At 34.2% G+C, this 16,238-nt stretch overlaps 1 protein-coding gene across 5 annotated transcripts in view; it reads right to left on the bottom strand.

Annotated features, from left to right (window-relative positions):
• The window catches only part of LOC110030621 (large proline-rich protein BAG6), an 88,650-nt gene extending 77,473 nt beyond the window's left edge, over positions 1-11,177 (bottom strand). For 4 of the 5 annotated variants that reach the window (XM_020733418.1, XM_020733419.1, XM_020733420.1 and 1 more), the window contains exons 1-2: positions 11,044-11,177; positions 10,782-10,896 (exon numbers count right to left, since the gene is read on the bottom strand). In XM_020733418.1, coding sequence (XP_020589077.1) covers positions 10,782-10,886 — 105 coding nt within the window. In that variant the 5' untranslated portion in view covers positions 10,887-10,896; positions 11,044-11,177. The remainder of the gene's footprint in view (positions 1-10,781; positions 10,897-11,043) is intronic. The other variant, XM_020733422.1, reaches the window with a different exon arrangement.
• Between the last annotated feature and the right edge of the window lie 5,061 nt (positions 11,178-16,238).

The following is a 16,238-nucleotide window of genomic DNA, read 5'->3' as shown; positions in this document are numbered from 1 at the left end:
ATGCTAGTCTTTTGATTGCTCTTGTTGTTAGTGATATGGGCCATAGTACTCATGATAACTTGCAGGATACTAGAGACATCTTGAGGAAGGAATGACAGATACAAAAGTACAAAAGAAAAAAGAGACATCTTGAGGGAGGAATGACAGATACAAAAGTACAAAAGAAAAAAGAAATAAATTTTCTATAACTACAAAATCTGAAAGTGGGAAATGATCTGGAGAGGTGGATCATTATTATTATGAAGGTGATCAAAGACAATCCCTAGCTAGACCTACTAGAAACGGTAAGTTGTCTCATCATATTTAATATACTAATTTGGAATATTTGGGGAGTAGTGGATCTTTACTCTCTTGGTAAGTTAAAATTAATGACAAAGATTCATAAAGCTGATATTTTTATTATTTTGAAGCCTATGGTGTCCTAAAATAATGAACAAATCTTGGGTAAATTCAAGCATTAACTCTTTTTTGGCAACTGCTCAAACAAGATCAGATTATTCTAGAGAAAGGATAATACAATCAACATTATTAATGATGACAGTCAATTCGTTCATCTTATTTTAAGATCAGTGATTTCTCTGGGTGACTTACTGTCTTTTATGTTGGCACTTCTAATCCTGCAAGGAATGATTTGTGGAGTAAAATTAGGAGCAATGGGGTCTTTACTTAAATAAAGGTGGCTGATTGAGGGTGATTTCAACATGATCATGCACAACCCTGAGAAACCAGGTGGCAGAAGAGTTGACACAACTTTGATGGATAATTTCTGTGGAGATATGGTTGATGTTGGTTTTGCATGATCTAAGATTTCACGACTCCAGATATACATGGAAGAGATGAAAGGTTTTTTAACATTTGGATAGGTGTTAGACAAAACAAGATTGGTTATCCTTTTATGTTTCCTCTAAAGTGCAGCATTTATGTAGTTCTGGTTCTGATCATAATCCCTTGCTTGGATTTTATGACTTTTTTTCAGAAAATCTTTAAATATCATTTCAGGTAGTGGTCCAAACATGATGATTTTCAAAGAGTTGTTGCTGAGAATTGAAAATGTATTGATTTTGGTAGTGCTTGGTAGACTCTATGGAAACTTCACAAACAGGTTGTTGCTGCTTTGAGATCTTGGAACTGGGAGAGTTTTGGTGATGTTCATGATAAAGTACTAAAGGCTGAAGAAAATGTCATAGCTTCGCAGGTTGTTGACAAGTTTAGTGATGTGAGGTTGTTTCATAACTAAATGATGCACATAGAGAGCTTTTGGAAGCTTCTATTTGGGAGGAGGACCTCTTACAACAAAAGACTGAGGAGTTAAAATTTAAGGAAGGAGATTGAAACACTAAATATTTTCATGTTTACATCAAACAAAGGAGAGCTAATAACACTAAAGTTAGAAAAACGAGCTCGAAGATTAGATTACAGGTAACCAAGAACTGGGGGACAATGTGATTCAATATTTTTCAAATATATTTGAGGCCAAAGATATATTCAATAATATTGAGATGAACCTTTCTGGGGAGAGAAGCAGTATACTGGTGATTTGAAATTATGTGATACCCCATTAGATGAGGAAATTCTTGATGTTATCTAAAATTTATTGTAATAGAGCCTCCGGCTCTGACGATTTTACCTCGAATTTAAGACTCATTTCCCTTAACTCAGTAATATCCAAAGGTATTAGCAAAATTATTGTGAAAATGTTACAGCCTCATTTAAATATCTTAATATCAAAGAATCAATATATTTTCATTCAAGGTAGAGGGATTACTGAAAACATCAAGTGAGCACAAGAAATGCTTTATGACATTGAAAAAAAGTGCAGAGGAGAAAATATGGTGACTAAATTGGATATCAGAAAGGCATATAATTATATTAGTTGGGATTTTATAATTAAAATCTTGAAGGCTAGGAGCTTCAAAGATAATTTTTGTAATATTATGGTCAGATGGCTAGCTTACAATAAGTATCGTATCCTCCTCAATGGAAGCTCATTTAATTTCTTTAGTGTAGGAGGAGGAATCAAGCAAGGAGACCCCTTATCCCCAACAGTTTTTATATTAGTATTTGATTATTTTTCCAGAATACTGAATGACCTAATTTTGAGATTTCCTAACTTGTTGTTTTCCCACAAATCTAAATTGGTTGTTAGCCATTTGGCTTATGTTGATAATGTAGTTCTATTTTCTAATGCAGGCAAATATATAGTTAAAAAATATATGAATTACTGGAGAGTTTCCAAATAGTGTCTGGGCTCAGCTTTAGTGAAAACAAATGTCATATTTACATGGGGCAGAAGGTGAGCAAGGAGAATGCACAGTGGGTTGCTTCTTTCATTGTTTTTTCTCTGTTAGCTTCCTTTAAAATAAAGGAAGGAGGTCTCATTCACAAATGGATGAGGTGGTCGAGAAAATTAATAAAAAGATATAGGACTGGAAAAACCATTCATTATCATTTGGGGGAAGATTACACTTCTGAAAAGTACTCTTAATAGCTTACGTTTATATGCTTTGCAGGTTTTAAGAATTAAAAAAAGCACACAAGGTTGTTTCGAGAGGTGTTTCAACAAGTTCCTTTGGGTTGGCGGTTTTTCAAGCAAGAAATGAGCTTCTTGGAAAAAGGTCTGTAAACCTTTGAACGTTGGGAGTCTAAAGTTTAAACAACTTCATCATATTGCAGATATTAATCATTTTAAGCTTTGGCTTAATTTTAGAAAAGGTGATTCATTATGAGTTGCATTTATGCATGGGAAATACTGTTATGAAACTAACCCCTCTCTAGTTAGTTGGAGGATTGGTGATTCCATTCTAGGTGGTGGAAATTACTACTAAAGGTGAAAGATTGAGCCAAAAATCACATCTTTTAGGATATCGGTGATGGTTATGTTTACTTCTAGCATGACTATTGGTCTCAGGAGGACCTTGATCTAGTGGAGGATGTAAATCCTAAAAATCTTCTTATCTCAGATGTTTAGACTAATGGTCTGTGGAACTTAAACATTTTGATTGAGTGGGGCTAAAAATGCTCATTATAACTCTACTATCCTCTTTGATCCTGCTAAAAAAGAAACACCTATGCTCAAAATGGTTCATAAAGGTTCCATAACCAAAACTCTTTATTTCACATTACATCATTTTCTAAAAAATGATTAGGGTGAGGGTATATGGAGTTGGGCATTATCTACCTTTATGTCTTTCTTTGCTTGGAGACTCTTCAATGGTGTAATCTCTTAAGATGATATTTTTAAACTTAAAGGTTTGAGGCTCGTATCTCAGTGCCCTCTATGTAAAAATAAGGAAAAATCGGTGGGACATTTTTTTTTCTCTTGCCCTATCTCTAGAGATGTGTGGAAGGAGGGGCACAACTTCATTGCCTTAATACTCCATTTCCTTAGAGGGACATATATGAAGTTTGTAATTTTCGCAATCCTGAGGGGAGGAAGAAACATTTTTACAATTCTATCCTTTATTATTTGATGGTTTATATAAATGGCTCGGAATAATACTAAACATGCAGAAAAGTGTCTTACTAGTGTTGTTATATATGTTAATTCTTTGGCTTATATCAGTAGGTTGATTTGAGTAATAATAAGCCTGATTTTTTTTCTGGCTTATCTTATTTTTATCATGTTAATTGGGTTAGTTAGGGGTCAGCAACTCCTTACTTTGGTGAAATGGCTAGCTCCACCGATTAACTAGATTAAATTCAATATTGATGACAGCTGGAATAATGATGTTGCTGAAGTTGGTGGCATTTCTAGGGATGAGTAGGGTAGTTGTTTATTAACTTCTCTTCTCCCTATACTATTGTTAATCCTCTGGAAACTGAAGTTAGAGCTATGTATATGGTTGTTTTACTAGCAAGTCGTGCCAACTGGTCCTCAGTGCAGGTTGAGATGGACTGTAGTGTTTTGAGTGAAATATTATAAGACATAAGAGAGGCACTTTGGAGCAGAGTATATTAAAAAAATCATGTCTCTTACTTACCAGATTAACATTCTTGGAGCAGAGTATATTATTTCAAAAAAATCATGTCTCTTACTTACCAGATTAACATTTCTTGGAAATTTATTCACAAGAGGGAAATAGACCAGCCAATTGGTTACTATTTCAACCATGGGGGCCGCTCTGCTATGGGTCTAACAATGTCCTATTCAAGCTGAATTTCTCTTCCCTGCGCCTAAAATTAATGATTTCTCTATGTTGCTATATTTTTTGTCTGCCTTGTTTCGATGTTTCTCTCTGCAGATTGGGAGATGGCATTTTTGGTTATAAGCTGCTTTGAGTTTGAAGTTGAAATGGAGGCATCCTGCTATCAAGATTCAATTGGATTTGTTTCTTTTAGAGTTTTATATTTTTGGGATATACAAGTACACTTTTCTTGAGATCATTTTTTGAGCATGTTCTACATCTGATATTTGGGACCCTAGGAGTGTGGAGTGTACATTGTACTTATTTCGATTTTTAGTGGGACCCAATAATCAAACCTTTTGTACTTTTTACCTTAAAAAAATTGCCTCTGGGCTTCTGCATATATATACATATATATATCATAAACTTATTCAAATGAACATAGAAAATTAATTTTGTAAATTGACCATCTGGTTGAAATCTTCCATCAACTCAGCTATTATCAAGAATTATAAAAAATTTAAAACATTTATGTTTTGTCATTTTAAGTATCTTAACATATAAGCCTTGTTGACTGAACTCCTAATAAGGAGAAAAAATTAAAGTTGGTGATTTGGACTTGCAAATTTTTATCTTATAATTTAGATATTTATTAGAACTTACTAGACTCGTCAACTTCAATCCTTAAAATAAAGATGATTGAACTGCTTGTGTAGAACTTACAACCTTGCACTCTTAGATAAGAAGACTCGATTGATTGCTCTTTCAAAATATGAACTATTTGAGTATAAATTTAATCTTAACCAGCGCAACAATTTGAAACCAATTGAATTTAAGCATTAATCAATTTGGTGGAGTCCACGCAGGTTTTGTTTAATTTCATACATTTGGCTATTTTAAACAACTTTGCATGTCTTAAGGCAAGTTACATAATTTTAAAGCATAAATTGAATCAACAATTACTTTAAAAGACACGTGTAAGACTTCAATTTATATAAATTTTCCTTTTTTGAATGAATATATTAATGCATGCAAAGGATCACTTTAAACTTTTAAAATATGGCATTATGTTCACTTGCAAACATGTTGTGAATACAAGACGATTAGATACATGGAGTCATGGTTTAACATTTAAAAAAGGTATTTATATGCTTCAATTTAGCCTCAAATTTATGCATTCATAATCAAGTCAATTTGGCAGCTCCCTAAGCATAACCTTAATAGAGTTTAGCTTTAATTTTGATATTTCATATTTAAATCAATTTATCAGTCCCTCGGCTAGCCCTAATTTATGATGTTTCATAGTCAAATAACGTTGAGCCCCAAATTTATGTTTTCAAATATATGACATATAATTCATTTGCATTAGGACATTTTTATTTGATTACCTTCAAATATGATTGAATTTGAAGTCAAAGATAAGTTCAATCCCATTAATTGGTGGGTTATCAAATTATTCACAAGCTTTTATATGTCCAGTATAAATAATTTTATTCTTTGAAGGTGACTTGAATAATGAAATGAATGATTACTTTAACTTTGATTTCACAATCCATGTTTTACTTTATCTCTATTTTCTATCCTTTTAAAGTCCAAATAATTCAATTTTTAAGAAGATTTGCAATTCCAATATCCCCAAAAGTTTTGGCTACCTATCGGCAACTTCCCCATTTATAAGGGTTGCATTGAGGTGTCTGTCTACCCAATGGTCTATAAGACGTGTTCGTAAGCTCATATGACACTACAACTGAAAGAGATCTTCTAATCCACTGGTCTATAAGGCACATGTGGTCTTCAATTTCACCCGATGGCGATTTTCCTTCGTCTTCTTCATTGATTCATCTACCTCAGTTGGCTTCATTGCCTTCATCGAGTTCGTCTTCTTAGGCCGACCTCTTCGACTGCTTTATACGGCTTCGTCACTTCGCTTCTTTCGTGGTTTTCACGTAGTTTTCTCGCCGCTGCTACGGAGCCCCAATTACACGAGGGCTCGGCTTTGACTCCCTCCTGCGCAAACTCAACCCGTCATCTCTTCCTCATCTGCGCGTTGCTTCTTCCTTATCTCTTCTTAAATGGTTGGCTAGGGCACGAGCGATTCTCCTTCGCCTCGATACAAAGTTTCTCTCCTTCTACTCGATTGCTCAGGATTGAGCGTTCCCACTCGCATTCTTCTCATCTACTCTCAGTTTGCACGCACGAGAGCTCCGGTCAAAGTCGCGACTCAAACTTTGTTTGAATCTCAGTTCTATGACTTATGTTCCTCCTCAACTACCCACTGCTTCAATTTTAAACCTTGGGAAGGCTTCTTATGTTGATATGGTCAGCTCTATGGGATCAGTGGATAATTACGTTTTCCCTTAGGTTTAAAATGAATCATTTGAAGGCCAGGGGAACAGTAACCTTATCAAGAAGGCGAGCAGAAAGAGTGGCAAACTAGCTCTAATTTTCTCTGATGTTAAAGTTTCTAACCTGATTGATAAATTTACCCTCATTGGGAAGTTCCAATTGGAACATCATAAAACGGAAATCGTTCGAAAGGCTTTTGAAGATCTCAAACTATTGGGATATTGGAAGGTTGGCCTCTTTGATGGGAGACATGTGATGATACAATTATCTAAAGTAGAGGGCTATGCCAAAATATTTTCCAAGAAGTATATGACAATTGATGAAAAATATATGAAATTGCTCAAGTGGTCTTCTAAAATTGATCGTAGCCAAGAACCTCATATAGTTCCAATATGGTTTAAACTATCTGGCCTAAAGTTGCACTACTTTAATCACCAAGTCCTCTATTTTATTGGAGTTGCACTAGGAAGACTTATAAAATTGGACATACCCACCTGCAACCTATCCAGGCCTTCGGTTGCAAGGATTCTTGTTGAAAGAGATATCACCCTCCCTGATGTAGAAGAAATATGACTTGGTACTTCCCACAATGGGTATTGACAGTCAATTATTGCAGAACAAAAACCCTACTACTGTAATCACTGTAAATTGTTTGGGCCCACACCTGTCAAATGCTTCAGGGTTCATTCACATTTAAGATCCAAACTTCCTGTGCATCTGGATTCTGATTTACCTAACATCATCGAAGTGGAGGAAAATATAGCAGAAACTAACGATCTTCCAGAAATGTTAAATGAAAATTTGTTTCATTAGGCTATTCCTCACCAGCTAGCTCAGCAGCTACTTCCCACTGTTGTTGAGGCAGTTCTTTCTCAGATCATAAATACTAAGAATTTGGTTGTAGAAAATGCTAGCTGAAGTGTTTTGAAACCAACTATTGCGAGAGACAAGGAAACCCACATCTCAGCTTGTTGTTGGACATCATGCGCCCCTTGTGCCAAAGATTGTCGAGCATGTGTAGGTTGTTGCACATCATGCGCCCCTTGTGCCTAAATGACAGTAACAGCTTGCTCGATCTAATGAGGTGGCAGGGTCATAGTAGAGAGCTCACGTAAGGTAGAATGTTGAACTTGTAGTTGGGGCACACCTAGGGCTGGACATTCCATATGTATGTATGTATGTATGTATATATGTATGCATGCATGGATGCATGCGTGCATGCGTGCATGCATGCATCACGGCATGCATGCATCACGGCATGCATGCATCCATGCATGCATGTATGTGGAGTTGTATTGTTGGTGGTGGAGTCCCTCTATGTGCGTTTTGTAATAGTCTTTTTTGGTAGTTGTAGGGATTTCCACCTCCCTTCCAATATGTACACCTTTTTTGTGATTAATATATACAGAGTCGTATAATGCTCTTTCTCAAATATATATATATATATATATATTATGTATGTATATTTCTTTGATGAGTTGTATTTTTAAGAAAAAATAATTGACTACAAGGCTACTGTGTATGTATGTATGTGTATGTATGTATGTGTATGTATGTATATGTTTGTATGTATATGTATGTATGTATATGTATGTATGTATATACATATGTGTGTGTGTGTGTGTGTGTGTGTTTGTGTGTGCGCGCACGCGTGTGTGAAAAAGAAGGCATGGAAGAGAGAGAGAAAAAAAGTTAAGGGATTGGAGATTTTCTTCAAGGATTGTAAGGAGAGGGAAGGTGAGAGATTTCGTCTTCATTACACTGTATGTATGTATATATCTATATATGTATTTATATATATGTATGTATGTATATATCTATATATCTATTTGTATGTATGTATATTTATTTGTATGATGTATGTATGGATGGATGGATGGATGGATGGATATATGTATGCATGCATGTATGATATGTATGGATGGATGGATATATGTATGCATGCATGTATGTATGTATGTATAGATCTATGTATGTATGAATGCACATGCATGCATGTGCATGCATGCATGTATGTATATATATATTATATAAAAAAAGAAGAAGTGAAGGAAGGCGAGCAGGACTACATGCCATTTCGGTGTGGTTCGAACGAGCAACTCGAAGAAAGGAAAACAAAAATTTCAGAGGTCGTTGAACTCAGCAGTTCCATGTAAGTATGTGGGTGTGGGTGTGTGTGTGTGTGCGCGCGTGCGCGTGTGTGTGTGAAAAGAGAAGTAAAGAAGGATCCCATCATTTCCTCTCTTCTTTAGCGCGAGCATCATTCACAAGGATGAAGGAAGGCGAGCAGGATTGCATGTCATTTCGATGTGGTTCAAATGAGCAACTGGAAGAAAGGAAAATAGATATTTCAGAGGTCGTTGGACTCAGCGGTTCCATTGTCTCCTTTACGGCTAGCCCTAACCACGTGATTCCATAATTGGCTTTGATTCCGCAGTGATCGCAAGGAGATGATGATTCTGTGTGTGATTCTCTGTGGTTGAGGAAGAAGAAGTGCAAATTAGCGATCCCGTCATTGTGTTTCCATTGAAGGACACATGAAGGACTTTTTATTTCAACGGGTGATATAGGAAGAACAAGAAGTTTTGAAAGTCCCTATATGCAGCGATCCCATCATTTTTTTTCTTTTTCGATGGATCGTGACCAGACCAAAACAAGGAAATCAGCTGGAGATGTCACAAGTGAACGCTTTGGCATCCTTTCTACATGATTGGGAGGAGCAACCATGTCAGTCCTGCGAACAAGGAGCAGACAAAGGCGAGACTCAATTCTGCAATTCAATCTTGGAGTTTTGGAGGTCTCTTCTATAGCAATTCCATCATTGCCTTTCCAAGGGTGAGGTTCTACAGCTGAACCTAGTGCAACTGAGAGAGGAATTTTAAAAAATTTCATGCATCACAATCTAGTCACAGCTTTCTAGTTAGCCCTAACCACAACTGTATAATGAGGATCACCAAAGAGAAGGCTAGTGCAACTGAGAGAGGAATTTTAAAAAACTTCATGCACCACAATCTAGTCACAGCTTTCTAGTTAGCCCTAGCCACAACTGTATAATGAGGATCACCAAAGAGAAGGCTTCAATTGGAACGGGGATGATGATGACGGGGAAGGAGATCAGTGGAAAAAAAATGCCTCTGTGGGGTTTTCTGTAACTGACCCGATTCAAACTCTCCAAGGGCTTCAAACGGGGATGATGATGACGGGGAAGGAGATCAGTGGAAAAAAAATGCCTCTATGGGGTTTTCTGTAACTGACCCGATTCAAACTCTCCAAGGGCTTCAAATTAGTTCTTAACAGAGAAATCTAGCAGTAGCGCTTATTGATTGAACTTGGCGGGAGCAAATAAGAATTTATTTTAACTTAACTAATTATACCCTTTTATTTATTTATTTTATTTTATTTTAGAGACCACATTAACATAATCAGAAGTTGTTCAAAATGATTTTCAAAAAACGGGTTTAACAAGCAAGGGACACTGAGCAGAAATTATTAGAAAAAGAGCATCCATAAAGTCATTCCCAAATAGTTCAGATAATACTAATGATGATGATGATCCATCAAAAACCATGAAAAACTTAATCTTGAATCTTATTGAATGGTGTGAGTTTGTTCTACTATGGATTGAACCGTGAATTATAAGCTTAATAACTCTTTTGTCCTCATTTTTTACTCGCAGAGACCATTCTAAATGTTGGCCAAATTCTATCAATACAATGGTTTTCCTCAAAGCTATTCATTTCACAATTATTTATGTTTTTTTTGCTTTACTGCACAGAATGAATGTCTAAATCCTAAAGTATTTCATGAACTATTTTATAAATGAAGTTTCCAAGGAAAAAAAAATGAAAGAATGAAAAGAGCAATGAGAACATGAAGCTGAAGGAATAATATCAATTTTCTAGTAGAGATAAAGTATAATTCATAGTCATCCGGTTGAGTTACATCTTAATAAACCATTTTCTAGAAAGAAGCTCGGCCAGTATTCTAATCAGAATGAATCAATCTACCAACAACAGAAAGAAAGAGGAATCTTAACTTGAGCCACTAACAACATATTGTGGAATATTGTGGATACTGGATATTGCGGACGCTGCTAATCAAATAATTAAGAAATGTTTTTTACTTAATTTTTAAATAACAACATGAAGCTAGATGACACCAAAATTCGTTCAAACACCGTGTAGTGATCAGTGAAGAATCTTCCATAAAACATATATCGACCACAAATTTCCGAAATATTAACTCGGCGCCAATACTTTATCTAGACTGCCTACCACGAAAGATTAAAAAAACAACAAATACTCGTAGTACAGAATTTTTCACACTAGTCAATGAACTCGGTTCATCTGTCTCCACAAGGTCAACTAGCAGCTCAAACAAAGCGATAAACCCTAGACCAGGCCAGCCCCACGTCATCCAGAAAATCCTGAAAATCTAAAAAATGTTTTTATTTCCCAAATCAATGACATAATATCATCAAATTGAAGCGACCAATATCATGTAATTACGTAAGAATCAAGCAGCAAACCCTCAATGAATGAATGAGTTGAAGAAAACAGAAAAAAGAACAAACCAGCAGATCGGCAGCTTTAGAGGAAGATTCTTCCAAAAGGCAGCTCCTTTCGTTCCAGCACTCCAATCCGTAGTCTCCTGATTTCTATCTAACAGCTCTCAGCAGCAGTCGATGTATTTTTTGAAATATAAGTAATGTGAAAAAAAATTAGTAAAAGAAATTTTAAAACGATAGAGCCGGCGGTGATCAGAACCGTTGGTTGGGCATGCCCGAAGCTTAGATATGAAGCGTGGAGGATGAATGGCCAATAAATCCATTAGGCACACTTGCTAAACAGCACAAAATTATTACTGTTATTGTTATGTGTGAGAAATTTTATAGTGATAGAATGCCAATTTAATAATATAAAATTAAATAAAAATTTAATATAAATACAGATAAATTAAAAATAGCAGAAAAAAACACCAAAATATTTATGTAGAAAAATTCGTTGTGTGAAGGAAAATTACGAGGTCGAGATCTAGTCCAGTTAATTATAATACATATATATATCCCACAAAACATACATATATATATCAACTCTTCTCCTAAATTAAAGAATGTACATATATATATATCAACTCTTCTCCTAAATTAAAGAATGTTGAATTACAAAGCTGCTACTCACATATTTAAAATAGTTGTTTGGCAATAATAATTATAATTGGGTCACAAGAGATGATTTTTGTCTGTAATATCAATAGTTTGCTACAAAGGTCTTAATTGATTGTTACAAAGGCTTTAATTGGTCATAAATGATATAATTAGTGGTTTCAATATCTATGGCCAGCTACACATTTCGTATTTGAAAAATGTAACAGTGGTAAATGGCTACAAAGGTCACAGTTTCTTGTTATAGAGGCAGTTGTTGGTCAGGAAGGTTGTCGTTAGTGGTTTTAATAGAGGTAATTGTCCATAAAATTCATAGTTGAAAGTTGTATCGGTAGTAGTTTGTCATAAAGGTCGTTATTATTTGCTATAGAAGCAATAGTTGGCTACAAAAGTCGTAGTCGGTGGTTGAACCCATTCTCTTTGGATAGAAAGAGTAAAGTTATATTTTTACTCAAGAAATAGCACTTGTCTTTATATTTCATAAAGAAAATATAAGTGTTAGAGACAAGAGTAGCATTTTGGCTATGATGGTCGTAAGCAATGGTCAGTGGTGGCAGATGATGATTGCATGTGGTGATTGATTATGGTTGGCATGTGGTAGTTGACAATGGTCAGCTTGTAGTGGTCGGCGGTGGTTGGTAGCTCTGATGACCAATGGTTACTTTTCGGGTCTCCAATATGGGTGCTAGATGCAACAACCATATTTTGAACATAATAGTTGCAAAAAAGGGTCACTAGTAGCTGGTGATCGACAACGACATGTGGTGGCAGTCAACGGTGGTCGATTGTGGTCAGTAGCTACGAAGGTCGACAGTTATCGAGGGGTCTTCAACACATATGTTTGACACAACAATCATTTTTTGAGTACAACGACTGCAAATATAGATCGTTGGTTACTGATGGTCAATGGTTGCAAGCGATGACGACCACCGGTGGTCAATTGTGACAGACACGACCATCAATTACACAGTTATTTAACTTCCAAAAGATGACAAAAAACTTGACCTAAATTATATTTAGCGGCTAGTGTGCAAAATCAATATGTTATAAAATTTACAATTTTTTATTAATAGTTTACATACTATGGGTTCTACGCAAGTATACGTATCATTTCAAGTAATATAGGGCTTTCTATCGATCTCACATAGAAGAAAGGTAAGAAATCACTTAAGCTAATTCTAGTCAACTACTATCATGTCTTAGTTTAAAATTTTTGAAAAGTTTGGTTTTCTGAAAGTTCTTTAATTTATTTAAAATTAAAATTAACTAAATTAAATAAAAACCAAATCTAAGGAGACTGTGCAAATTTTAGAAAGTTCTAATATAATTAAAATTATTTTCCCCTTGTGATGAGATCATAATCATCATAGGAATCAAATGTTTAAAGATTAAAAATTTTATATTGTGATAAATAGAAACATATCTATTCTTTACCCATTTCGAGCATAAAGGACATTGACTCATCTAAAGTTAGTTCCAGCTTGTGTGGTAGTGCTGAGTAGATTCTAGCCTCTCACTTCCAGATTACCCACTACACTCTCTCTATATGACCTACTAGGGACCCTTAGTTCCAACATTAGACCAAATTGGTTAAAATAATCTAACATGTCACCCACACCCTAAAAACACCATTTCTACGCCACTCAAAACATATCTCCCAATTTATTTGCATTCACCCTTGAAAGTTGCAACAGCTCCATCCAAGGAATAGTGTGGTACTCACTAGTTTGTAAAATCATAACCCTCCGGGTCGTTATGTTTCACAACGCATTTTAACATTACAAGTGATCAATTTATAAATTAAATTAAGAATAGGTGAAAATACCATCACAATTTTAAGAATAAAGGAAATCCTCAAAACATTCTAACCACGTGCATGATTAAATCTCATCACAAGGACAAAGAGTAAGGAAAGCTACTCACTAAGCATGGAGAAAACACAATAAAAAACTTTGTTTAAATCAAATCAAATTCACTATAAAATTGTTTACAATAATTAAAGATAATGATGAACGCAATACTTAGTTTTTTCCTCTGATAGAAAGATGAAAATCTATCCAACAAAGTCTCCTGCTAATCCACACAAAGTTCTTATAATTCTTTTTCAGATATCTCTCAAAATCCCTTACCAATCTCTCCAGAAAAGAAAGAAATCTACATTCTTATCCTATCTATGACCTCTGGGTGTTCTTGGAAGTTCCAAGAGTTTGAAAAGCCAAAATGTGCTTTCTCAAGTGCCAAAAGGTGCTGTTTAAGTCCAAAAAATTGAGCAAAAGCCATCTGTAACCGTTTATGGTGTTTAGGCGTCAGTTTCGGGCGCCGAGGTGTTGGTTCGGGCACCTAGGCACCATTTTTTTTGTATTTTGCTCTGATTTTTGCTCCAAAAAAATGCGTCAAATCAAAATTTTCTTCCTTGCTCGATTTGACTCCAAACTAGACCATTTTTACTCCTTTTACTTCAAAAGCCCATCTTTCATCCCTGCAACCAAAAACATGTACAATGTCTTCTTTTAAAGTAAAATATCATTAAAAATTATCATGAAATGTATACATATAAAATCAAGTAATTTTTAGGCGTGTCAATTCCCCCAAACTTAAACATTACTTGTCCTCAAATAACAATATAACTTTAAAAACCAAATTTGTTGATTTGAAATAATGGGTTTCTGTAGAATTTCCTATAATTTTGTCTCAAAAATGTTATAGTGTAACTTAGGTGAAATTCTAACCAATCAAACTAGTACTAGGGTGTAAGAATATCCCATATTCAACGTAGGCATCTTAATTTTCTATTTACTTCAAAAGTTATTAAAATTTGTCAAACAAAAGATTCTTATAAAGTTTAAAAACAGAATTTAAGCACCTTATCTATACCAATTTGACCAATAATTTTTTGAAATAAGGATAAGCTTAGGATTCTTTCTAAGTCTATTTATTTAAAAAGATTCAAGTGAAACCAATTTTTGATTAGGCTTCCCCTCATTTTTCATTTCTTTTTTACTTTTTCTTCTTCTTTAATTTTAATTTTCTTACGAGCATTTTCAATCCTTTTATTTTCTTTTCTTTTTCATGTGAGGATTATTATATCTAGATTGACCTTTAATGATTTTGAAGGTCACTATCCTCTTTCTAAAGTTCAAAACTCAAAACTTTCCCTTACTTTTTAAAAGTGGAAGTATTAGTTTGAAAAAGTTTCAATAAGGGCTCAATTCTCATAAAATATAAATCTAATAATCTTAGTTTTCCAAATATTCAACTTCTTTCTACCATAAATAACAAATATTTTTTTCTAATCTTTTCTACAAAATATCTTAACTCTAGAATTGTTTCATCACATAGGATCCCAACTAAGTTTTTTCTAACATTCCTAAAGACAAAGTTATAGTAACCTAAAGACAACATTGCATACCCCACAAGTCATTTTAAAAGTGATATCAAATTAAATATATGCTAATGGGATAAATAAAGTTTAAGTTTGAAAGTTATTTTTCTTCTTCCTCCCAAACTTGAATTTTAATATGTATAGTATTGAGTACAAAAAATATAAGCAGAAAGAAAAATCACAACCCAGAAGTACAATCTGCCTCGAGTTTCTATCAAAATATCTGCAAATATACTCAGGATCGAACAGTGTGCAGTAGAAAGTAAATCTAAACTAAACATGTCAAAATGGAATTGACTAAACAAAAGTTTAATTAGCATAACTAGTATCAGCATAGGAATATATATTTAAGTGTTCTCCAAGTCCTCTATAGTGTTTTAATACAAATAAAAACACACTTGATAAATGACATTAATTATTCCTTTAACTTATCACATCTCACAACTTTACTTCTAATTTTTAACGAAATCACTACATTGATAAATTGGGTACTTATAAATGATTTTATAGAGTTTACTCCCATGGACACTATGACCCCTGATATATTAGCAATTGAGCACAAACCCTATGCATCACCTTATCCCACTAATTATGCACCTCTAATAGTTATAAGGGTAGTTGATCCGGTCGATATTATAGTTGTGTAAAATTATATAGTTGACTCTGCTATGCAACGGTGCCAAAAGTTTGATGCAATATTTTATAAATAAGAAATTTAAGCAATTTATGTTCGGATTCTACGCAAGTATACATATCATTATGAAGTAATGAAGGACTTTCTACTTAAGCCCCAAATATTGATCCTACGAGGAAGGTTTACTTAAGCCTCAAATATTGATCCTACGAGGAAGGTTTAAATTTAAAATGATAAATTTACTAGGAAATTCACAGAAAGTCAATACAAAATTACTATCACTAATTTCAAATATTGAGATATTTTCAGAACTAAATTATTTAACTAATAACAAGATTGAAATACAAAGTTTAAACATAAACTACTAATTTATTAAACTATTAAACTATGTTTATGTGATGAAGATTTCTTATGTTAAAAAGCATATTTCTCACTACAATGAGGTTCTGGTAAAATGAGATGAGATAAATGGTTTTAATATGTATTATGCCAAATAAGAGTTAAATAGGATCAGTTTTAATTCTTTAACCTGATACACTGTTATAGAAAATCATTGGCTAATCCCAGGTTTAGTCCATAAATCTGTGG

The sequence above is a fragment of the Phalaenopsis equestris genome, unplaced genomic scaffold (genome assembly GCF_001263595.1).
Source record: "Phalaenopsis equestris unplaced genomic scaffold, ASM126359v1 Scaffold000742, whole genome shotgun sequence".
In the NCBI taxonomy this organism is placed as follows: domain Eukaryota; kingdom Viridiplantae; phylum Streptophyta; class Magnoliopsida; order Asparagales; family Orchidaceae; genus Phalaenopsis; species Phalaenopsis equestris.
Note: the sequence above shows the minus strand (reverse complement) of the source record. Positions and strands in the feature narration are given on the sequence as shown.